This window comes from Aotus nancymaae, unplaced genomic scaffold (genome assembly GCF_030222135.1).
Source record: "Aotus nancymaae isolate 86718 unplaced genomic scaffold, 86718_ANA_hifiasm-v0.15.2.pri h1tg000076l, whole genome shotgun sequence".
Lineage (NCBI taxonomy): Eukaryota > Metazoa > Chordata > Mammalia > Primates > Aotidae > Aotus > Aotus nancymaae.
In genome coordinates this window covers 24,541,023-24,562,866 of record NW_026988491.1, presented here as the reverse complement: position 1 = coordinate 24,562,866, position 21,844 = coordinate 24,541,023, and the positions used below count along the sequence as shown (strand labels likewise).

The 21,844-nt window shown below is 59.5% G+C and overlaps 4 protein-coding genes across 8 annotated transcripts; 3 read left to right on the top strand and 1 right to left on the bottom strand.

Annotated features, from left to right (window-relative positions):
* Positions 1-270: 270 nt before the first annotated feature.
* CIMAP1B (ciliary microtubule associated protein 1B) lies at positions 271-1,960 on the top strand. Of its 3 annotated transcripts, none has more exons than XM_064368279.1 (6): positions 271-459; positions 735-867; positions 1,131-1,235; positions 1,348-1,469; positions 1,553-1,693; positions 1,826-1,960. In XM_064368279.1, exons 1-6 carry the CDS (start codon positions 351-353, stop codon positions 1,942-1,944), a joined length of 729 nt encoding a protein of 242 aa, XP_064224349.1. In that variant the 5' UTR covers positions 271-350; the 3' UTR covers positions 1,945-1,960. The 3 variants fall into 3 exon arrangements, with proteins under 3 accessions (XP_064224349.1, XP_064224348.1, XP_012289792.2); XM_064368278.1 differs by having other exon boundaries at positions 664-867; positions 1,553-1,717; XM_012434369.2 differs by having other exon boundaries at positions 311-459; positions 664-867.
* A 412-nt stretch (positions 1,961-2,372) lies between these two features.
* Positions 2,373-6,996, top strand: TYMP (thymidine phosphorylase). Its single transcript, XM_064368315.1, has 11 exons — positions 2,373-2,464; positions 2,620-2,871; positions 2,997-3,199; positions 3,698-3,796; positions 4,594-4,723; positions 5,041-5,159; positions 5,593-5,755; positions 5,839-6,069; positions 6,164-6,319; positions 6,408-6,549; positions 6,714-6,996. Exons 2-11 carry the CDS (start codon positions 2,658-2,660, stop codon positions 6,994-6,996), a joined length of 1,740 nt encoding a protein of 579 aa, XP_064224385.1. The 5' UTR covers positions 2,373-2,464; positions 2,620-2,657.
* Positions 6,840-8,750, top strand: LOC105704876 (protein SCO2 homolog, mitochondrial). Its single transcript, XM_012434374.2, has 2 exons — positions 6,840-6,897; positions 7,905-8,750. The coding sequence occupies exon 2, from the start codon at positions 7,918-7,920 to the stop codon at positions 8,716-8,718; it is 801 nt and encodes a 266-aa protein (XP_012289797.1). The 5' UTR covers positions 6,840-6,897; positions 7,905-7,917; the 3' UTR covers positions 8,719-8,750.
* NCAPH2 (non-SMC condensin II complex subunit H2) lies at positions 7,554-21,381 on the bottom strand. 3 transcript variants are annotated; one of them, XM_064368277.1, is made up of 21 exons: positions 21,172-21,259; positions 17,193-17,409; positions 15,787-15,888; positions 14,593-14,648; positions 14,414-14,498; positions 14,267-14,335; positions 14,034-14,113; positions 13,802-13,947; positions 13,380-13,460; positions 12,776-12,906; positions 11,090-11,161; positions 10,712-10,778; positions 10,474-10,581; positions 10,302-10,355; positions 10,090-10,160; positions 9,905-9,998; positions 9,742-9,813; positions 9,593-9,642; positions 9,403-9,504; positions 9,169-9,318; positions 7,554-9,097 (listed from the first exon to the last, which is right to left on the bottom strand). In XM_064368277.1, the coding sequence occupies exons 2-21, from the start codon at positions 17,235-17,237 to the stop codon at positions 8,957-8,959; spliced, it is 1,776 nt and encodes a 591-aa protein (XP_064224347.1). In that variant the 5' UTR covers positions 17,238-17,409; positions 21,172-21,259; the 3' UTR covers positions 7,554-8,956. The 3 variants fall into 3 exon arrangements, with proteins under 3 accessions (XP_064224347.1, XP_012289795.1, XP_012289796.1); XM_012434372.3 differs by lacking the exon at positions 17,193-17,409 and having other exon boundaries at positions 21,172-21,381; XM_012434373.3 differs by lacking the exon at positions 17,193-17,409 and having other exon boundaries at positions 9,742-9,810; positions 21,172-21,381.
* Between the last annotated feature and the right edge of the window lie 463 nt (positions 21,382-21,844).

Genomic DNA, 21,844 nt, shown 5'->3' with positions numbered 1-21,844 from the left:
GGGCACCTTTTCCCAACACCATGAAAATCTCCTGCCCGCCCCCGCTAGGTGATTCCCTTCCCAAAGTCTGGGTCTAAACTTGTCCCCAGCCAGTTCACGACCCTACCTAGCCCTCCCTGGAGTCAGGAGTAGGGTGATGGCCTTGAACCCGCTCCAGCCCCACGCCCATCAGAGCCGGGAAGGAAGCTCCTGTTGGTTTTGCCGGCGCCAGGGATACCGACCAGGCCCCGCCCCGCGCTAATCCGAAGGTTGCGGGAAAGTGCGCTCCCCAAGAATCTGGGGTGGAGGGGCCGCTGCCACCGCCCTCTGTCCACAGGTGCTGCGAGCTGTAAGCGCCTCCCACCCGCGATATGGGCTCGGACTCCTGGGTGGGCCCTTGGCGGCCACACCGGCCTCGCGGTCCCATCGCGGCGCACTACCGAGGCCCTGGGCCCAAATACAAGCTGCCGCCCAACACCGGTAGCAGGGGCGGGCCCGGGATTGAGCGGGTGGGACGGTGCCCGGGGAGGGAAGGGGGAGTGACGGGTGAGGTCTGTGCTCGGGGCCGAACGGGGCCTGAGAGCGGGGAGAGGGGGGGTCTGTGCCGGGGGAGGGTCCGTGTTCCACGTCGGGGTGGGGCTGGCCTGGCCCGGCCCGGCGCGGCGCTGACTCGGATGCTCCCAGGCTACGTTCTGCATGACCCGTCGCGGCCCCGAGCCCCCGCCTTCACCTTCGGCGCGCGCCTCCCCACGCAGCGGACGACTTGCGGCCCCGGGCCCGGCCACCTGGTGCCAGCCCGCATGACCGTGCGCGGCCCCGACAGCGCCCCCGCCTACTCCATCTACGGCCGCCCGCGCCACTCAGCGCCCTTCCCCACTCCGGGACCCGGTCAGCACCCCCAGGACCCTGGCCACCCCAACGCCGAACTGCCTCCAGGGAGGCCCACCTGGGAACCCCCCACCTGAACCCCGAGTCTCCCTCGGATACCCTAACACCGCATATTCGGTACCCCCATATCCGGATCTCAAATCCCCAACCTCGAGCCCCGCGGGGCTTTGACAAATAGTAGCTCAGATTCCCCCCTTAGTCCCAGGGGCACCCACCAGGCCCCCACCCAGCTCCCGCCCCCACACCCTTGATCCGCCTGGCAGGCAGGTACTTCCCGGAGCGAGCGGGGAACGCGACGTACCCCAGCGCGCCTCGGCACACCATTGCTCCCCGAAACTGGGGTGTCCACGCGGAGCAGCAAAGCCCAGGTGAGGCCAGAAAGGCCCATCCCAGCACTAGGGGCCTTCCCACTCCAGGCCGGGGGTCACCCCGCGCCTGTCCGCGCGGACCCACTAGCCCCGAGCCCCGGCTCCTCTCCAGGTCCGGGGGCCTATACTGTGCCCTCGCTCTTGGGTCCGCGAGTCGTCGGCAAAGTCTCCGCTCCAACTTACTCCATCTCCGGCCGCAGAGCAGCGGGCAGCTTCTTCGAGGACCTCAGCAAGGTGGGGGACAGGTGGGGCGGACGCAGGGTGTCCCTAGTCCGCCGCAGTGAAGGCGGCAGCCAGCACCCTCTGCCCTCCCGCAGACCCCAGGCCCCTGCGCCTACCACGTGGTGAGCCCGGGGGTCTACAAGTCCCGGGCCCCCCAGTTCACGATGCTGGCGCGGACTTCGCTCCCCCAAGACAGCACGAAGAAGCCGGGGCCCGCAGCTTACAACGTGGACCAGGTGGCCTGGAGTCCAGGGTCAAGGGTCAGAGGCGGGGCGGGGGGGGGACTGAGGTCGGAGTTATGGGATCAGGGTCCCCGGCGCGGAGGGGACGCCGGTCCCGCGAGCTCAGCGGCGTCTCCGGACCCGCAGCACCGGAAGCCCCGCGGCTGGAGCTTCGGGATCCGGCACTCGGACTACCTGGCCCCTCTGGTGACCGACGTGGACAACTGACCCGCCGGGCGGGCGCGACCCCACACTTGTTTGCTTAAAGTTTCAAAGCCCGCATCGTGTCCACCTCTCTCTCTCTCTGCGCGTCCCAGGGCGAGGCCAGGGGCGGGGCCGAGTCCGAACTCCGAACCCAGCGGGGTGGGGCCCGAGCGGCCGGCGAGGCCCAGCCCCGCGCCACGTCCGAACGTCGAGACCCCACTGAGGGCGGGATGGGCGACGCTCGGGCGCTACAGACACTGAAGGGGCCGCGACGGGCGGGACAGGCCAGTGGTCGCGGCCGCCGACGGCCCCGGGCCGGGAAATCCCGCGTGTCCGGGAGCATCTGGGGATCGGCCGGGACGCGGCGCGCAGGGGTTCGCGGGCGGAGGCGACTGCCGAGCCCCGCCCACCAGACGGCCCCACCTGCCCTCTGTCCTGGAGTGCCGCCGCCCTGCCTCTGGCAGTGCCCCGCTGTGCGCGAACCTCGCTGTGCGCGAAGCCTGCGGTCCCGACTCGTGGACAAGGCAGGGTATCCCGGGCTGGGATCCGGAGCAGGTGGGCGAGGGCAGCTGTCCTGAGCAGGTACGGGCCGGGCTCAGGTCGTGAGGCCGGGAAGCGGGAGCCAGACTCGGACCAGGGCGACACAGACACGGGACCGAGGGGCGGACACCAGGGAGACGCGGAAAAGGGTTGAGACGGGAGCACGCGGCTCAGACATCAACACCGCTCGGCCGCAGGTCCCAGACGTGCCAGGCATCCCCGCAGGCCCGGAGCGATGGCGGCCTCGATGACCCGGGGAACCCGGGCCCCACCCAGGCCTGGTGACCTCTCCAGGGAAGGGACCCAGGGACTTCCCGACCCCTCGCCAGAGCCTAAGCAGCTTCCAGAGCTGATCCGCATGAAGCGAGATGGAGGCCGCCTGAGTGAAGCGGACATCAGGGGCTTCGTGGCTGCTGTGGTGAACGGGAGCGCGCAGGGCACACAGATCGGTGGGTGGGGAGGGTTGGGTGCCCCGATCCTGGCCGGAAGGTCAACCAAGACTGTCGGTCCCTGGGGGTGTTACAGTGCCCCACCGCTGTGGGCTGCCACCCTCACGCATAACCCCATATACCAGGGGCCATGCTGATGGCCATCCGACTTCGGGGCATGGATCTGAAGGAGACCTCGGTGCTGACCCAGGCCCTGGCCCAGTCGGGGCAGCAGCTGGAGTGGCCAGAGGCCTGGCGCCAGCAGCTTGTGGACAAGCATTCCACAGGGGGTGTGGGTGACAAGGTCAGCCTGGTCCTGGCACCTGCCCTGGCTGCGTGTGGCTGCAAGGTTAGAAACCACCTCCTTTCCAGACCAGAGCCTAGGACCCGAGTCAGCAACCAGGCCATCCACAGGCAGCTCCCAACCTCAAGCCTGGCCCAAAGACCCCAAGCCAGGACCGAGGCTTCTCCCCACCCCACTCCCCAGCACAGAGCTTGGGGCCCCTCTGGCTCCAGACCAGGCCCCCTTGGAGCAGGCAAAAGATCCACTGATGGAATGCGGACCCTTTCCCCTTGGGTCCCCAGACAGCTCCCCCAAGGGATAAGTAAGGACTTCTTCCCTCTGCCCCAACCCTTGTTTCCCCCAGGGATGGGTACCAACCTCCTCCCCTACTGACATTTCTCAACCGAGAAAACTTCCTTCCCATTCCCTCACTGGCTGGGAACCCCTATAGCTGCTTAAATACTTTCTAAATCCAGCTGAAGTCCTAGCCAGGGAAGGTGAGGGGATGTATGGGGGTGTGGGGGAGGAGTACCGTGCAGGGTACTCAGCATCCCTGCCCTCCAGGTGCCAATGATCAGCGGACGTGGTCTGGGGCATACAGGAGGCACCTTGGATAAGCTGGAGTCTATTCCTGGATTCAATGTCATCCAGAGCCCAGAGCAGGTACGGGGGTGGGGGGTGCTGATGAGTTCTTGATCCGGGTTGATGATGAAGACATGACACTGGCCAGGATCACTAAAGGATCACTGGTGGATCATTAGGGTCACTATTGAGGTTATCCCTCAAAGTTGCTCATGTCATTGGACCTGGGTCAAAATCATCAGTGGAACTCATCAGGATCATAAACGAGGAGTTGGTCAAAATCACAGATGGTTGGCCGGGCACGGTGGCTCACACCTGTAATCCTAGCACTTGGGAAGGCCGAGGGGGGCAGATCACTTGAACCCAGTTCAAAACCAGCCTGAATAATATGGCAAAACCCCATCTCTCTACAAAATGAAAAAATTAGCCTCATGTGGTGGTGCGCCTGTGATTCCAGCTACTCAGGAGGCTGAGGCAGTAGGATCACTTGAGCCTGGGAGGTCTAGGCTGCAGTAAGCCGTGACCGTGGCACTGCACTCCAGCCTGGGGAACAGAGTGAGACACCCTGTCCCAGCACTTTGGGAGGCAGAGGAGGGAGGATCGCTTGAGCCCAGTTGGAGATGAGCCTGGGTAATATAGTGAGACTTCATCTCTACAAAAAAGAAGGGAGGGGGGGAAAGGCCATTGTGGTGGTGCATGCCTGTAGTCCCAGCTATTGGGAAGTGGAGGTGGGAGGATCACTTAAGCCCAGGAGGCAGAGGTCACAGTGAGCCGAGATTCTGCCAGCTACTCCAGCCTGGACAACAGAGCAAGACTCCTTCCCGGGGGGGGAAGCTGCTGTTACCAGAGATCACTGAGAATAGGGGGTGTTTGATCAGATGCAAGTGCTGCTGGAGCAGGCGGGCTGCTGTATCGTGGGCCAGAGTGAGCAGCTGGTCCCTGCAGATGGAATCCTATATGCAGCCAGAGATGTGACAGCCACCGTGGACAGCCTGCCACTCATCACAGGTGACCTGACTCCATGGCCTGCTTCTGCATGTTACAGGCCCCTGATCTCTGACCTCACAGTCAGGGTCCTCTTGGTCCACTTGTTAGGAGTCACCTGACCGTGTGCCTGCGGGCCCCCCCCCACAACAATCACAAGATGCCTGACCACCACCTTGTGGGGTGGCCTGATACACAGCCCACTAGGTTCTGCCACCCCCATCATAAGGGACTTGACCCTCAATGCTCAGGGCCCCTGACCTCAAAGTCGGCATCCCCCAAGTCTCCCAGGAAGCTCCATGCTCTCCATTGTCTCCAATTGCCTCTACCTCCCCACAAAGCCTCCATCCTCAGTAAGAAGGTCGTGGAGGGGCTGTCCGCTCTGGTGATAGACGTTAAGTTTGGAGGGGCCGCCGTCTTCCCCAACCAGGAGCAGGCCCGGGAGCTGGCAAGGACGCTGGTGAGTGGTGTGGCCTCTCCCTGGGGGTGCGTCTTGATGTGGGTCCAGCCTACCCTTCACCCCTCCCGTCCCCACTGCCTCCCTCCACTCAGCAGCCCTGACTGACCCCAGACCCACCCTTTCCTGCCCGAAGTCCCTCCCTCTCTCATGGCCCCCGAAACTCCTGTGACTTTGGAGGTCAAGGCTGCCTTGGCCTGGGCCTGGGGAAGCCCTCCGTGGCGCCCCTCCCCCAGGCCAGGTAGAAGGTCCTCCTGGCCCCAGGTAGAGGTGTGGCACTTCGCTCGCTTCTGTTCCCCACCCCAATCCTTTCCTGATTTCATCCTGGGGGGCTGGCAACCCCCAGGTTGAAAGGTGCAGAGGAGCTGGAGTTCGATGAAGAACCGGCTGCAGGAGGACCCACTATGTAGGGTCCACACTGAGCCTCTCTCCACAGGTTGGCGTGGGAGCAGACCTGGGGCTTCGGGTCGCGGCAGCGCTGACCGCCATGGACAAGCCCCTGGGCCGCTGCGTGGGCAACGCCCTGGAGGTGGAGGAGGCGCTGCTCTGCATGGATGGCGCAGGCCCGTCGGACCTAAGGGACCTGGTCACCAGGCTCGGTGAGAACGGGGAGCAGGGGAGGGGGGCTTCTCGCCGGGGCCGCCCCCGCCCGGCCGCGCCTAAACCCCGTCCCCGCCAACAGGGGGCGCCCTGCTCTGGCTCAGCGGACACGCCGGGACCCAGGCCCAAGGCGCTGCCCGGGTGGCCGCGGCGCTGGACGACGGCTCGGCCCTTGGCCGCTTCGAGCTGATGCTGGCGGCGCAGGGCGTGGATCCCAGCCTGGCCCGAGCCCTGTGCTCCGGGAGCCCCGCAGAGCGCCGGGAGCTGCTGCCTCGCGCCCGGGAACAGGAGGAGCTGCTGGCGCCCGCGGACGGTGAGCGTCGAGGGAACCCCGTCATCCCGCCTCCGCCATCCCCTTCCCTTCCCCAGCCCCTGCCCCTGCTCCTTCCCGAGCCCCCGTGTCTCAGGCCCTCTCCCCGCAGGCACCGTGGAGCTGGTCCGGGCACTGCCGCTGGCGCAGGTGCTGCACGAGCTCGGGGCCGGGCGCAGCCGCGCGGGGGAGCCGCTCCGCCTGGGGGTGGGCGCGGAGCTGCTGGTCGACGTGGGTCAGAAGCTAAGCCGTGGTGAGCGCCGCCCCCGCCCTGCTGCCCCCGCGCCGCCGACCCCGACCCTGCTCCGGCCGCGCGGCCTCTGACGCCCCTTGCCCTGCAGGGACGCCCTGGCTCCGCGTGCACCGGGACGGCCCCGCGCTCAGCGGCCTGCAACGCCGCGCCCTGCAAGAGGCGCTCGTGCTCTCGGACCGCGCGCCCTTCACCACCCCCTCGCCCTTCGCCGAGCTTGTCCTGCCGCCGCAGCAATAAAGCTCTTTCGCTGCGAAGCCTTGTCCGTGTCTGGCGCGCCGGGGCGGGAACCCAGGGATCCGGAGCCGCGGGGCGAGGGGTGGGGGGGCCGTCTCGGCGAACACGTGAGCTCCAGCGGGCTGCACATTCCGCGCACGCGCGGACCGCCTGTCAGCAGCTGCGCAGGGCGGCTGCGCCCATCTGCGCATGCGCGCAGCTCCGGGGACGCCTATGCCCTGGCTGCGGGTGTGTGGCGCGGCGGATCCCTGAGCCCACGAGGAGTTCGCGGGGCGGAGCGCGGGGAGTCGGAGGCCGGCGCCGACTCCTGGGCCTGGTCCACTGACGCGCGACCCCGCCGCGAGGTGTGGACGCCGGGGCCAGGTTGGGGCGGGAGGGGAGGAGTTAACCGCGGGGACACGCTGGGCTCCGGTTTCCCAGTTCCGGCTGCTGCGTGGGGCTAGCGGGGCTTACCCCGGGGGGGCGCTGGAGAGAGGGGAGAGGCTCCGAGCAGGCACCGGTGTTCTCGCGGCTGAGAACAGTTCTAACGCGCGCGCGGCGCTTCGTGTGGTCCTGGGACCTTTCTGGCCAAGAGGGCGCTGGCTTTGGTGGGCAGGGGACAAGCCCAGAACCGCCCGGGCGCGGTGGAGGGCGCAGTTAGTCCCGAGGAGGGTGCCCCTAGCAGGACAAGCAGTGACGGGGAGTCCTAAGACTTCACCTAGCAAACCTGCCGGGGCCCGTGGAAGGGCGCAAAGGTCACCAACGCAAAGGCAGGGCGTCGGCAGCGAGCCCGGAGAAGCTGCTGGGAAGCCTGGATGTGAGGACAGTGCGGTTTTGTGGCGGGTAGAAGTGTCTGCGAGGAAACGTTAAATACCGGAGGCACGCAGAGTCCGAGCTCCGGCGTAGGTGGTGCAAGTTTTCTGCTGGGAGTGGGGAGAACAGCTATGGTTAGAGGTGGCCCGAGGTGACAGGAAAGTGCTGGAGGAGTCGGTTGCTCTAGGGATTGCAAGCCAGAGTATTACCCACCTCCTTTCAATAAACGGGTTTATTGCAAATAACATGGTCAAGAGTCCAGGCGACGCAGCACTTGGAAGCTTTCAGTCAGCAAGAGGCACACCTGCTGAGGCACAGGTACAGGGCTGGGTGTGGTGAGAGGCTAGGGATCCCAGGTGGAGGACCGGAGTGAGAGGTGTGGTTGCCCAGGTGTGGATGTTTGGTGGCATTCTGAGCTCAGGTGAGCAGTGACTGCCTGTTAAGCCTGAACATGGGCTGGGTCCTTCAAATGGGTGGCTGGTCTCCAGAGTGGCAGGGGCAGCCCAGGTGCCATCTTGGGCCTTCCTTTCTGGCTGCTGACACCTGTGTTTGTTTCCAGGAGCATCAGATCCATGCTGCTGCTGACTCGGGGCCCCATGGCTTGGCACAGGCTCTCTCAGCTCAAGCCCTCAGCCCTCCCTGGGACCCTGGGAGGCCAGGCCCTGCATTTGAGGTCCTGGCTTTTGTCACGGCAGGGCCCTGCAGAGACAGGTGGGCAGGGCCAGCGCCAGGGCCCTAGGCTTCGAACCAGGCTGCTGATCACATCCGTATTCGGAGCTGGAGTGGGTGGGGTCTGGCTGGCCCTGAGGGCTGAGAAGGAGAGGCTGCGGCAGCAACAGCGAATGGAAGCCCTGCGCCAGGCAGCCGTGGGCCAGGGCGACTTTTGCCTGCTGGACCATAAAGGCCAGGCTCGCTGCAAGGCTGACTTCCGGGGCCAGTGGGTGCTAATGTACTTTGGCTTCACTCACTGCCCCGACATCTGCCCGGACGAGCTGGAGAAGCTGGTGCAGGTGGTGCGGCTGCTGGAAGCAGAGCCTGGTTTGCCTGCAGTGCAGCCTGTCTTCATCACTGTGGACCCCGAGCGGGACGATGTCAAAGCCATGGCCCGCTACGTCCAGGACTTCCACCCAAGGCTGCTGGGTCTGACAGGCTCCACAGAACAGGTTGCCCAGGCTAGTCACAGTTACCGCGTGTATTACAGCGCTGGCCCTAAGGACGAGGACCAGGACTACATCGTGGACCACTCCATTGCCATCTACCTGCTTAACCCTGACGGCCTCTTCACCGATTACTATGGCCGGAGCAGGTCGGCTGAGCAGATCACAGACAGTGTGAAGCGGCACATGGCGGCTTTCCGCAGTATCCTGCCTTGAGCCCCACCATTAAACGGGGCACCTTTAATCTGCACGTGTGTGATCTGTACCAGCAGCCCATGGGGGCTGGACAGCCCTCTTCTCTGCACAGACTAGGTGTATGCAAAGTGGCTTTTAGGGGGAAGACGAGATGGCAACATTGCTTTATTAGGCCATGCCAGCCAGGAAGAAACACTGGAGTGAGCAGACACATGGCTCCTCAGTACACATCCCCCACCCCTGCCTCGGTGCTCTCCACTCAGGGCTGGCTCATGGAGGGGGCAGCGTAGGTCTGGAAACGCTTGTGGGCTCGCTGGTGTGTGAGCAGTCTCAGGGACATGGTGTCCACGGCTGTCTCCAGCCCCGGCTGCTGAGTGATCTCCACTGTGTAGTCATTGGCCTGCAGGGCTGGGGTGTCAGCAGGGTCTGAGACTGTTCCCCCGCCCCACCCCACGAATCCCAGCTACTCACCAGCTGCAGGGAGGCCAACATGGAACGGCATACCTCGAAGGCCGGCTGGCCAGCCACCAGCTCCGCAAAGGGACACCACACATTGAGGTGGGCGAACCGTGAGACTACCTGGTCTCCATAGGTGTGGATGTCAAAGGGCACGTGCTGCTCCTGCACAGGGGAGGGGCGCATTGGCTGCAGAGAGAGGCATAGGCCTGCAGCAGGCAGCTCCCGTTCCCAGCGGCCCCGCCTCACCTGCTCCTGGAGCATAGGCTGCACGGTGTCCTCCCAGTCCCTGATGCGCTGGCTCAGCTCTGTCTCCTGGACAAACTTCTGGGAGCTGGCGATGAAGAGCTCCTAGGGGAGGATCAGCAGGAGCTACTGCCTCCTAAGCAGGAGCTTGGGTGCCTCTCACCTACCCCCACCCCCTCTAACCCAGGCCTACCACATTCCTTCGAACCAGCTCCTCATAACTCAGGGACACCGGCACTGCGTCTGGGAAGGGGCAGCTGTGAGCTGAGTGGCTGAGGGGCCACACTCCCCTGCCCCCAACTCCAGTGGCCCCTCAGCACTCCTAGCCCACTGCCCACCTACCAAGGTCAGCAGCTTCTTTGGGGTCTGCTCCCTTGGGCTCCACATACTCCTCAGGCTCTAGAAAGTCATCTGCTGGGAGGTGGGAGTGAACAGCACACAGGTGGCAAGTCAGCTGGCACAGGTGCTGAGCCCCGTTCCACCCCACCCCCTGGTAGGCACACACCTGCTGCCCCCAGGTCTTCCAGGGAATCCTCCAGGTGGTCCTCCTCTGCAGGCCACAGCTCCTCCTCAGCCCTTGGCAGCCACTGCTCAGCCACCTGTCCAGAGAAAGCATCTGTGAGGGACACTGTCATCTCTCATCAGGGCCACCACGGGGTCCTAGATCACAGCTGAGCAGCTGAGACTTGCCTCCCTCCTCTGCAGCTTCCGAAGGGTTTCCAGCTGCTCCTTCACATGTGTCCAGTACAGGACCTCCATGTCTGCAGACAAAGGCCTTCTGAGGGCTCCCTCATCCTTCCCAGGCCCCGTACCAGTCCAGCCAAGGCTTTGGGTGACACCAGGTGGAGGTAGAGATAGGGGAAGGAGAGTAAAACTGTATTCCCTAAGGACCTCAGCCTCACCTGCAAAGGATGGGCCCTTTCGCCGGGACCTCCTACTGTCAGCATGGTCAGCATCTGCGAAAGAACATGGTCAGCATAACTAGGCCAAGAGCTGCCCACAGCATTGGGGATCCTCTTCCACTGGCCCTGGCCCGGCTCCCAGGGACCCAGAGTGTCCAGCACACTCACTCACAGGCTGCCAGGTACCACTGGTGGAAGTCCTGCAGCTTGGCAGCACCCTTCCTCTTGCGCTTCTGTCCTGGAGCCTCCTCCACACAGGGGGGCACAGAGTAAGGCCTACCTGGGGGCAAACGGACTGTCTTTGGAGCCGCCGTGGGATCAGGGTGCAGAGCCCACTCCCATTCCCCTACCTCATGCCCCAGCAAACCCAGCCGGGGATACCTGAGTGGAGGTATCCTCCACCCAATTACCTTTCTTGAAGGGCTTAGAGTCCAAGGAGTCAAAGGGGTCCAGGCTCTGCCAGGGGTCTGGAGTCTCCTGGGTACAGAGCACAAGCAGGCGCTGAGGGAGTTGGGGGTGCACAGCCATCCCTCCCAAAGCCCAGACAAGTACAGTGACAGCCTGGGGTAGGGCCAACCACACTCAAACCCTGGATCACAGAGGGGAACATTCAAGGGAGGGAAGGAGGGAGCCCAGAGCTGAATGAGGGAGTCTTTAAGAGAGCAAGTGTAAAGGGCCACAGGCTGGGAACACTGCAGGGCAGCAGGAGCAAGGGCACAATGGGAGGGCAGCCAGTCCTCAAATCCACCCTTGACAGGGCCAGGGCCCTAACACTCCTACACTCCTACCTTCACATGGGACGCAGGCTCTGGGGCCCCCTCTCGCTCCCGCAGCATGTACCTCCTGGGCAGGGCAGCATTCTGCAAAGACAGTCACAGAGTCCCCACTTCTCCCTTTTCTTTTTTTTTTTTGAGACAGAGTTTCACTCTATCGCCCAGGCTGCAGTGCAGTGGCATGATCTCGGCTCACTGCAACCTCCGCCTCTCAGGTTCAAGGAATTCTCTGGCCTCAGATCCCCTAGTAGCTGGGACTACAGGTGCATGTCACCACGCCCAGCTAATTTTTTGTATTTTTTAGTAGAGACAGGGTTTCACAGTGGTAGCCAGGATGGTCTCCATCTCCTGACCTTGTGATCTGCCTGCCTCAGCCTCCCAAAGTGCTGGGATTACAGGCGTGAGCTCATTTCTCCCTTCTCTACTCAAGGCTCTGGGTACCCCAGAACTCCACCTTGGGTCAACATCAAGAACCCCACAGGGGCCAGGCACAGCAGCTCACGCCTGTAATCCCAGCACTTTGGGAGGCCAAGGCAGGTGAATCACCTGAGGTCAGAAGTTTGAGACCAGCCTGGCCAACATAGTAAAACCCCGTCTCTACTAAAAATACACACACAAAAAAATTAGCCAGGCATGGTGGCATACACCTGTAATCCCACCTACTTGGGAGGTTGAGGCAGAATTGCTTGAACCCAGGGGACGGAGGTTGCAGTGAGCCAAGACCATGCCACTGCACTCCAGCCTGGTTGACAGAACAAGACTCTGTCTCAAAAAAAAAAAAAACCTACAGGGGCCAGACATGGTAGTTGGTACCTACAATCCCAGCATTTTGGGAGGCCAAGGCAGGAGGATCACTTGAGCTCAGGAGTTCAAGACCAGCTTGGGCAACATAGTGAGACCCTGTCTCTACAAAAAAAGACAAAAATTAGCCAGGTGTGGTGTCACACGCCTGTAGTCCCAGCTACTCGGGAAGCTGAGGTGGAAGGATCACCTGAGCCTGGGGAGGTCAAAGCTGCAGTGAGCCAAGATCAGGCCACTACACTCCAGCCTGGGCAACAGAGCAAGACCCTGTCTCAAAAAAAAAACCTTGCTTGTACTCTCTTGGGTCATTAAAAACCCTAAGAAAAACTTTAAAACACACACACACACACACAGAGTGGTCATGGGGTACTCTTTTTCAAAAATAGGAAAAACATCAATTTTGACAAACATTCATGTTATCTACCAATTTTAAAGTTAAGAAATGTTAACATTTCCTCCCATAGGCAACAGGTTGATTTTCTTTTTTAATGAATAAAAAGGAAGGATTTCTTCCTTCTAGGCTGGATAGAGTTGCCCCTGGGGGCGGAGAGATGCAGCAAAGGCCTCGACACCCCCTCCTACCAGCCTAACTACAGAAGAGGCGCCTTGGCAACCAGTGGCCATCCCAGCTAGCCGTGAGCTCAACAGAGCTCAAACCCCTGGACGTCAGTCCACTATCTGAGGAGCGTCAGTTCTGATCAGAGAGGGGAGGAACACAGAAGCTGCTGATCAAAAGGGCTGGTTGCAGAATGGGCTGCAAGACGGGCAGGCTTCTGCCCAAGACCAGCGGCCTGGGGCCAAGGCTGTAGTACTGTCCTCCTTGTGCAAGGTGACTCAGCCCCAGAGCCATGGTCGCCTGGTTCACAGCTCGGGCTCTGCAGGCCTCCGTGTGGGTCCCACCTGCTGCGGGCTCCTGGGCTCCTCGGGCTCCAGAGCGGCCTTGGGGGCCGAGGCCTCAGGAAGCTCTACTGCCTCCTCTGCGTCCTCATGCTCACCCCCGCCCAGGGGCATCGGGCTTTCTGGAGAGGGGCCTGGGCAGGGAGCAAGAGAGTGATCAGCTCCAAGGAGTGTCAAGACCAGACGGCACCAAAGGGACCCTGACGGCCACTCCCTCCTCTCAGCTTTGGTCACTGGAACCCAGAGGATTCAGTAGGTGCCTTGCACCCTCCTCCTCATGCTGGTATGCTCTGCTTGGATCATTTTATTTCTTAGCAAATGTTCCTCTTTAAATGCAGTCATCCACATCTGCCCAGAGAGGAGACCGACGAGGGCAGTCAGAGCGCAGTCAGCGAACCAGGACGGGCTGAGGCTCAGGTCAGGCCGGGGACCTGGGCTCCAAGGCTGTGGCTGCCTCCCCTGAGTGAGGCCTCATTCCCAAGGGCCACAGAAGGGGCATGAGGCTGGCAGCTGAGCGCAGCCCCTTGGAGCCCTGTCCACTGAGTGTTGCCTCCCTGGTCCCCTCTTTGGCTGCCCTGCCAGTCCCACCAGGGAGCTTTCTTCTCACCTGGCTCCTGGGAGAAGCTGAGTGCTGGGACGGGGCTTCTGCACACGGAAACTTCCATTGGCTGCTCCTCAGTCCTAGCATCTGCGAGAGACAGGGATTGGACAGGGTCAGTCCAGCCCCTCTCCAAGATGCTCTCTGCCTGGTGTCCAACAAGGCCCTCCGAGGGGCCAGCAGAAGGGCACAGACCAGCACACTCCAGGCCTTGGACTTAGGGAAGATAGCAGGGCCCTGAGCTGGGCACCAGGTCCCTGGCACTGAGACCGTGTTAACTTGTAATCAAGGCAGAGCAGATGGGTGAAGTAGGCAACCAGAGAGAGGGAGGTCCCAAGACCAGAGCTGGCAAGCATAGGGCGCTCCACAAGAGTCCACTCGAGAAGACCCTTTCCCTCCTTTCCACCAAGCCCCCGCATCCAAGACCTCACCCTTCTGGGTCCTTGGCATGGGGGAAACGCCTGCTGGCTCCATGGGGGACATGCCCTCTGGCTCCAACATGAAGGCCCCTCTGGGGTGGGGGGTGCATGTGTTCATCCTGAAATCCTTCCGGCTGGCCAGGACCTCACCTTGACGGCTGTGCTGGCAAAAACATGCCTGCTGTAGAGACCCCTCCCAGGAAGCCCTAGGCCTCCCTCCCCGTCGCTGGGCTCAGATCCCTACCTGTACAGGGGGTTGTTGTTCTTCTCCATTTCATCAGGGGCTACCAGGGCCATGGGCAGGAGGGGGACGATGAGGACCTCCTGCATAGAGTCCGAGGGCGGGTGAGCAGGCAACCTTCCCCTCCAGGTGGAGAACCCACATGGGGCAGTAACACCATCCCACACCCTATCAGCTCAACACAGCCCCAGGGAAAGTGCTGACCTCACCCCAACCTAAAAGGGGCCAGGGCTCACACTGGGCGCCTGATCGTTCTTCAGATCCACGTTAGTCCGGGAGTCAGGGAAGTCATCCAGTGACAGCAACTGGAGGGAGACAGAGCTCGTGGGGGCGGAGCCCAGGCAAGCACACAGTGGGCGGGGCCGTGTGCCCAAGAAACTCACCTCATCCTCTGCCTCCTGGGGGGCCCCAGAGCTGGCATCCCCATTGGCTCTGTCCTCCTGCACCGCAGAGAGCTGCTTGGCCCGCCTGAGAGAGAAGAGTATCCCATGGGCATCCCAGGAGCTGCAGGGGTCTCCCTGGCCACACACAGGGCCCCACTGTGAGTGGCTCCAGTACTCACCTCTTTCCAGAGATGAAATCAAGGGCCTGGTAGACGAGTGAGTAGAGGTATTCCACCTGGCGACCAGACGCAGGCAGTGAGAACCCAGACAAGAGGGGCCCACCCCCAAGGCCTTCGAGGCCTGGCCACCAAACCTCCAGTACAGAACCACCAATTTTGCCATCAAAAATAATTCTCAAATCAAACCAGGAATCTCATGGCAATTACTTTACTGCTGAGGCCACCCACTTCTCTCCTCTGCCCACAATGGCCCACACAGCCATGAGCGTGGCCTTCTCAACATGTGACCTTGACGACAGTGTGGTGCCCACAGTGTGCCTCACACAGCCCTTGCTGGCCAGGCCCCTTGTAGTTGGCACCCACTCTGCCCATGGCCTGCAGCCCTGCTGCTCCTCCACCCATGGGCTCCTGCCCACATCTCCCCCAGCCCCTCCTCCTTATGTCCTGGCCCAGCCGGGTCCCAGCTTCAGCCACCACGGGGCCTGCAGGACAGAGCCCTTCACACACTTCCTGTCCTTCTCCTCCACAGAACGGAAGCCCTACCAAGAGGGTGGTGGTTGTAGATTTTCAGGGTGCTGACAATGAAGCACCCATAAGTAGGGGACGGGGAAGGGGGTACACATGGCACCCCGGGCTGTTCCCAGGTGCACATAGCAGGTGGTCATTCCCCTGGGACAACACAGCCCAGTGGCACACAAGACCCTCCCTGACCGGTTGTACGATTTTTTTTTTTTTTTTGGGCACGGAGTCTTGCTCTGTCACCAGGCTGGAGTGCAGTGGCACAATCTTGGTTCACTGCAACCTCCTATACCCTGGTTCAAGCAATTCTCCTGCCTCAGCCTCCCAAGTAGCTGGGATTACAGGCACGCACCACCATGTCCAGCTAATTTTTGTATCTTTAGTAGAGACGGGGTTTCACTATTGGCCAGGATGGTCTCCGTCTCCTGACCTTGTGATCCGCCCGCCTCGGCCTCCCAAAGTGCTGGGATTACAGACATGAGCCACTGCACCCAACCAAGATATTAAATTCGAAATTGTTCTTGGTGTTGGAAGGTGTCAAGGAACTGGCTGAGACCTGAGGTGCTAGGGAGGTAGGTCACAGACGGGAGGACCACTGCGCCTGCCCCAGAAGGAGAGCTGACCACGGTCCCACTGGCCACCAAGATGCCAAGAGCAGCGTCAGGCAGGGCCTACCTTCTTACTGTAGACACAGGCAGAGCCCTGGATCAACAACGCTGCCTCAATGAAGTTCATTGTGGTTTTGCCTTCGTCAAAAGAAATACAGATCTGGTCCAGCTGCAAGAAACGACACAAGGGCAGGGAGAATCCAAGGCCCAGTCTGCACGTGCCTCTTCCAGGGAAGCCCCACCCATCAGTGGTCTCTGCCTAGCACCTCTGGCTGGGTCACAGCAGAGCAGCCCCCTGAGATGGGCAGCGCGAGCTCTGCCGTGGGCTCACCAGTTGTCCCTGTATTTCAGTGGGGAGGCAGGTCTCTGTGATTCCCCCTACTTCCTATAACAAAACCCTGTTTTGGAAGTGGAAGGCCCTAGGGCACAGTCCACAAATAACCAGGGCAGCACATCAAGTCCCTCCAGAAGGTACCGGAGGTTGACAGACGCAGCAGGAAGACCCCTGGTGCAGAGAAGAAAAGGGGACCTCAGGGGTCGGAAAGGCAGAGACAGAATGCCGAGGTCACCATCCTTTGAGCAGACAACTCAGGAAACAGTCCAGGTGAGTTGTCACCCTTCCTCTGCCCCACTCGGCCTCCCGGAGCCCCAGCTCCTCTGTTCCCCCTTAAACGTCAGTGTCCCAGGCACTCCACTCTCAGCTTCTCTTCTTCCCACATTCGCATTCCGCCATCCCAAGCCCAAGCTGCCAACCATAAGCCAACAAGCCCCAGACCCATCCTGACCAGCCCTCTCTCCTCAGCTCTGGGGCTGCGCTCACAGCTGTCTGCCCAGATCCATCCCAACCAGCCCTCTCTCCTCAGCTCTGGGGCTGCGCTCACAGCTGTCCACAGAGTACATTCAAATGTCCCCAGACATTTCACTTCCATACTTAACTCAAGATCTTCCCCAACGCTGGTCCATCTCCTATATTCCTTCTCAACAATGACACTTTTTTTTTAACTTTTATTTTATTTTTAGCCAAGGGATTGTCAGTCAAAACTTTTATTTTTAAAAAATGTTTTTGTAACGACGGGGTCTATGTTGCCCAGGCTGGTCTCAAACTCCCAGCCTCCAGTGATCGTCCTGCCTCAGCCTCCCAAAGCACTGGGATTACAGGCATGCGCTACCATGCCCAGCCACAGACGACACTTTGAAGTCCCTGTGCTTTTCCCAGCTCTCCAATTTTGCATATTCATCTGCTTGGAACACCCACCCCCAAATGTCCCCAGGCAAACTCTTCTTCAGAGCCCCCTCCATGCCTGGGATCTCCCTGCCACTCCATTAAAGTGACCTTGTCCCTTAGTGAACCATGAGCAGCGTTAGTGTAATTCCAGCCCTCTGTTCAGTGCTTGACGCTGGTGTCCAATAAATATCTGATGAACGCATGCACACATAATGTCAGAGCGAAGCCTGAAAAACGAAGAGGCTCACCAGACAAATGAAGGGAATGTGAGAGCAGTAGCAGAGACTGGACATGTCTATTCAGGAAAATGAGCACGATATAAACATGGCCAAAGTATAAGGCGTGCTGGGGAGAGGCAAGATTTCAGGCAGCACGGTAGCACCAAGGACGGGGAAAGGCTGGGGGGCCGTCACCAGGGGGAATCACTTCCATTAGTTCTTGAAGGACACAGGTTGTCTGTCAGATCTGGGAGGAAGGGAGAGGAAACAGCAGCATGACCATCTATGGAAGTGTGAGGACCCGGGGGAGTGTTCAGGACCTGAAGAGCTTGGCCAGAAAGACAGGAATGTGGAGGAGATGGCGGCCCTTCTCTCCCGTGACCCTGCCCACAGCCAGATCACCCGCTCCCAGGACAGCGGGCTTCACCTGTCCTCTCACTTCCCCAGGTTGGACCTGCCATCTGAGTCCAAACCCACATGTTCAGCTGCCTTCTTCAAACATAACTTGATGTATTAACCACACCCACACTGAACTCTAGACACCCCCCAACCCACCTGCCCAGAAACCCAGGGGTTCCTCTCTCCAGTAACCCCCATTCTAGCCCCCTCCACTCCCCTTTTGCCTCTGCACTGACAGGGCTCCTTCTGCCCTTCACTCCCTTCCCATCTACTCTTCACACACTGGTCAGTGCCTTTGTTTAGGATTTTGGGTTTTTCTTAAGAGTGGTAGGGAAAACCCAAAATCCTAAATGGAGCTGGTCGGGGGAGGTCTCCATACTGGCCAGCCTCCCTCTCCAGCCATCTGCCCGCCCTCCTCTGCTCGATGCTCCCAATTCTGAACCTTTTTTTTTTTTTTTCTGAGACAGAGTCTCACTCTGTCGCCCAGGCTGGAGCACCGTAGTAGCAAGATCTCAGCTCACTGCAACCTTTGTCTCCCAGGTTCAAGTAAATTCTCCCTGCCACAGCCTCCCGAGTAGCTGGGATTATATGCACCTGCCACCACACGCCCAGTCTAATTTTTGTAAAAACTTCAAACCTTCCAACACCAGGTTCCCTCCAACTAGAACATTCTTTAGCTCACCATAATTAGGCAACTGCTTTCACCCCAAACAAACTAGGTCCTCCAAACTCTCCATAAGACCATAAACCTTTCTTTCAAATCCCTCCTAAGTTTCTAGGGTTTTTTTGTTTTTTGAGATGGAGTTTTGCTCAGCCTGTTGGCCAGGGTGGAGTGCAATAGTGGGTTCTTGACTCACTGCAACCTCCGCCTCCTGGGTTCAAGCGATTCTCCTGCCTCAGCCTCCCAAGTAACTGGGGTTACAGGTGCCTGCCACCACGCCTGGCTAATTTTGTATTTTTAGTAGAGACAGGGTTTCTCCATGTTGCTCAGGCTGGTCTCAAACTCCTGACCTCAAGTGATCCACCTGCCTCCACCTCCCAAAATGCTGGGATTACAGGCATGAGACACTGCACCCAGCCTCTGTTTTTTGGGGTTTGTTTTTGAGACAGACTCTTGCTCTATTGTCCAGGCTGGAATGCAGTGGTGCGATCTTGGCTCACTGCAACCCCTGCCTCCCAGGTTCAAGTGACTTTTCCGCCTCTGCCTCCCAAGTAGCTGAGACACAGGCGTGTACCACCACATCCGGCTAATTTTTTTTGTATTTTTAGTAGAGACTGGTTTTCACCATGTTGGTCAGACTGGGTGACAGAGTGAGATTCCGTTAAAAAAAAAAAAAAAGCCGGGCGTGGTGGCTGAAGCCTGTAATCCCAGCACTTTGGGAGGCCAAGGCGGGTGGATTACGGGTCAGGAGATCGAGACCATCCTGGTCAACATGGTGAAACCCCGTCTCTACTAAAAATACAAAAAATTAGCTGGGCATAGTGGCGCGTGCCTGTAATCCCAGCTACTCAGGAGGCTGAGGCAGAATTGCCTGAACCCAGGAGGCGGAGGTTGCGGTGAGCCGAGATCGCGCCATTGCACTCCAGCCTGGGTAACAAGAGCGAAACTCCGTCTCAAAAAAAAAAAAAAAAAAGACTCAGTCATTAGAATATTCCCAGCCAGGTTTGGTGGTGCACACTTGTGGTCCCAGCTACCTGAGAGGCTGAGGCAGGACTGCTTGAGCACAGGAGTTTGATACCAGCCTGGGCAAGACAGCAAGATCCTCCTCTCTCTTTTATTTTATTTTTCCTCTTGCTCTTACCATATGAAGTCCCTCTTTATTTAAAAACAAAAAAGAACATTTCCAAGTGGGAGCAGAAAGCATGAACACCTTTCACCAAGAAAAAGCTTGGAGAGCCATAGGTTGACTGGTTCAAAAGAACAAGGTACAAAATAGCCTGAAATCAGGCTAAAACAGTGAGCAGAGCCAGGTTCAGAGGAGGAAATCTGGGTTTTATTTTTAGTGCATTGGAAAGCCACTGAGGGGTTTCAGGCAGAAAACAGTGCTGTAGCCGGATTTTAATTTTTTTTTTTTTTTAAGACAGAGTCTCACACTGTTGTCCAGGCTGTAGTGCAGTAGTGTGATCTCAGCTCACTGCAATCTCCGCCTCCCAGGTTCAAGTGATTCTCCTGCCTCAGCCTCCCGAGTAGCTGGGACTACAGGCTTGCACCACCACGCCCAGCTAATTTTTTTGTATTTTTAGTAGAGATGGGGTTTCACCATGTTGGCCAGAATGGTCTTGATCTCCTGACCTCGTGATCCGCCTGCCTCAGCCTCCCAAAGTGCTGGGATTACAGGTGTGAGCCACTGCGCCCGGCTGGATTTTAATTTTTAAGAGTCACACTTGTTGCAGGTTGAAGCACGAATTGGACAGAGACAAAAACAGGGATAAGGAAGCCCAGACAGGAAGGTTTTACACAAATCCAGGCCAGAGACAACGGTGGCCTAGACCAGAGAAAATGGAGAACAGATGAATTCAAGTGATATTCTGGTGGTATAACTGATGGAATTCTGGGTGGTGAGAGTGGGGCTTCACTATAGCTGCACTAAGCTTTTGCCTTTGATTGAACAATGGTGCCATTTTCCAAGATGGGAAAGACTGGGGTTTAAGCAGAAAAATGAATTCCACTTTATATATGTTAAATGAGATGTTTATGTAACACCTGGTGGATGTCAAGAGAGCAGCTGAATATGTAAAGTAGATTTGGAGGAAAGATCTCAGATGGAGGTGCAAATCTGGTAGTTCTAATACAGAAGAGATTTAAAATCATAGGAGTAAATAACACTGTTTAGGGGAAATGTATCAGAAGGTGACCCAGGTCCTGTCCTGAAGAACTCAACACTTAAAAACTGGATAGAAGAGAAAAAGCAGGAAATAAAATAGGGGAAAAAAATCCTACAATCATGTTTCAAAAAGGAACGAGTGGCCAATCCCACAAATGCTAATTTGAATAAGATGACACTTCTAGTGTCGCTTGGATTTAGTAGGATGGAGATCACTGTTGATCAAGACAACAAACATTTAAGTGTATTGGAACCCAGATTGAGATGGGTTGAGGAATGAAAATGAAGTGCAGAAATGGAGCAGAAAGCTTAACAGAGGTCTAGACAGAGCTGTCAAATATGGAAGAAAGACTAAACGCTGACAGGACGGAGCATGGCAACAGCTTGAAATTGGTTTGAAAATCCAAGATTAAAAATCCCTCTGACATCGTGATCCAGACCCGTGAAACACACAAGCATGCACCAATAACTGAAACAAAAGCGGTAATGCTTTCTAGTCTATTCCATTCCGCTAAAAAGTGCTGGTCACCACCCACTGAATCATTCGCAGCTCGCTGACGGGTAGAGACCTGCAATGACAGCTACACGCTAATCTAACAAGGGATGATTTGGGGAGGCAGAGATGGAGTTTGAAAAGCAGCAGCGATCCCGAGAATCAGCGCGCCCAGAGCGCCAAATGGCCACCGGCGTGGAGGCGGCGGGGGGCCCACAGACCCGGGACCAGAGCCCCCGCCCCGCAGCCCCACCCGCCTGCCCACCCCGCTCCACTCCCCCGCCGCCCTCACCTCCTCCAGATACTCGCCCAGCTGGGCAGCCACGTCCACCTCCCAGTTCTTGGTGAGGTCGCGGATGGGCTGCAAGAGGTGGGCGAAGCGCGCCTCCACATCCTCCATGTCCGGGAGGGACCGAGCAGCAAAGGTATCGCAGGACTACCTTCAGAGGGGTACGGTGTCCTCAACCCGCCACTATTTCTCGCGCCATTTTGCTGTTCCCGCCCAGGAAAGTGCGTAGCCGCGGCGCCACGCGCATGCCTATGACGTAACGTGGGTCGAAGCCCGGAGAGACGATCCCCCGCGCTGCGCGGAGGGAGGGCACCGGAAAAGTCGCGGGGCGGGGCCGGGCCGGCTCCGAGGCCGCAGCCAGCGGGAGGTGGGCGGGACTTTGGGGGGGGCGCTGTCGCGGGCTTGGAGGGGCGGGGCTTTGGGCTGCCGCGGGTTTGGAGGGGCGGGGTTTTCGGGCCGCTGGGGATGGGGAGGGGCGGGGCGGGGCCTGGGGCTGCCGCCGGTGGGGAGGTGAGGGGGCGGGGCCTGGGGCTGCAGCCGGCGGGGTGGGGCGGGGCCTGGGGCTGCAGCCGGCGGGGCGGGGCGGGGCGGGGCCTGGGGCTGCCGCGGGCGGGGCGGGGCGGGGCCTGGGGCTGCCGCGGGCGGGCGGGCGCTGCTTCAGCGGGCCGCGTAGCGG

Coding starts and splice junctions, on each gene's coding strand:
- CIMAP1B (XM_064368278.1), top strand. CDS start 351: ATGGGCTCGGACTCCTGGGTGGGCCCTTGGCGGCCACACCGGCCTCGC. Junction 460..663: donor CAAGCTGCCGCCCAACACCG/GTAGCAGGGGCG, acceptor GGATGCTCCCAG/GCTACGTTCTGCATGACCCG. Junction 1,718..1,825: donor CCTGGAGTCCAGGGTCAAGG/GTCAGAGGCGGG, acceptor CCGGACCCGCAG/CACCGGAAGCCCCGCGGCTG.
- TYMP (XM_064368315.1), top strand. CDS start 2,658: ATGGCGGCCTCGATGACCCGGGGAACCCGGGCCCCACCCAGGCCTGGT. Junction 3,797..4,593: donor TCATCCAGAGCCCAGAGCAG/GTACGGGGGTGG, acceptor GTGTTTGATCAG/ATGCAAGTGCTGCTGGAGCA. Junction 6,550..6,713: donor GAGCTTGTCCTGCCGCCGCA/GCAATAAAGCTC, acceptor GCCTGTCAGCAG/CTGCGCAGGGCGGCTGCGCC.
- LOC105704876 (XM_012434374.2), top strand. CDS start 7,918: ATGCTGCTGCTGACTCGGGGCCCCATGGCTTGGCACAGGCTCTCTCAG.
- NCAPH2 (XM_012434372.3), bottom strand. CDS start 21,279: ATGGAGGATGTGGAGGCGCGCTTCGCCCACCTCTTGCAGCCCATCCGC. Junction 14,114..14,266: donor AGAACGATCAGGCGCCCAGT/GTGAGCCCTGGC, acceptor GACTCTATGCAG/GAGGTCCTCATCGTCCCCCT. Junction 10,161..10,301: donor AAAGGGCCCATCCTTTGCAG/GTGAGGCTGAGG, acceptor CTTTGTCTGCAG/ACATGGAGGTCCTGTACTGG.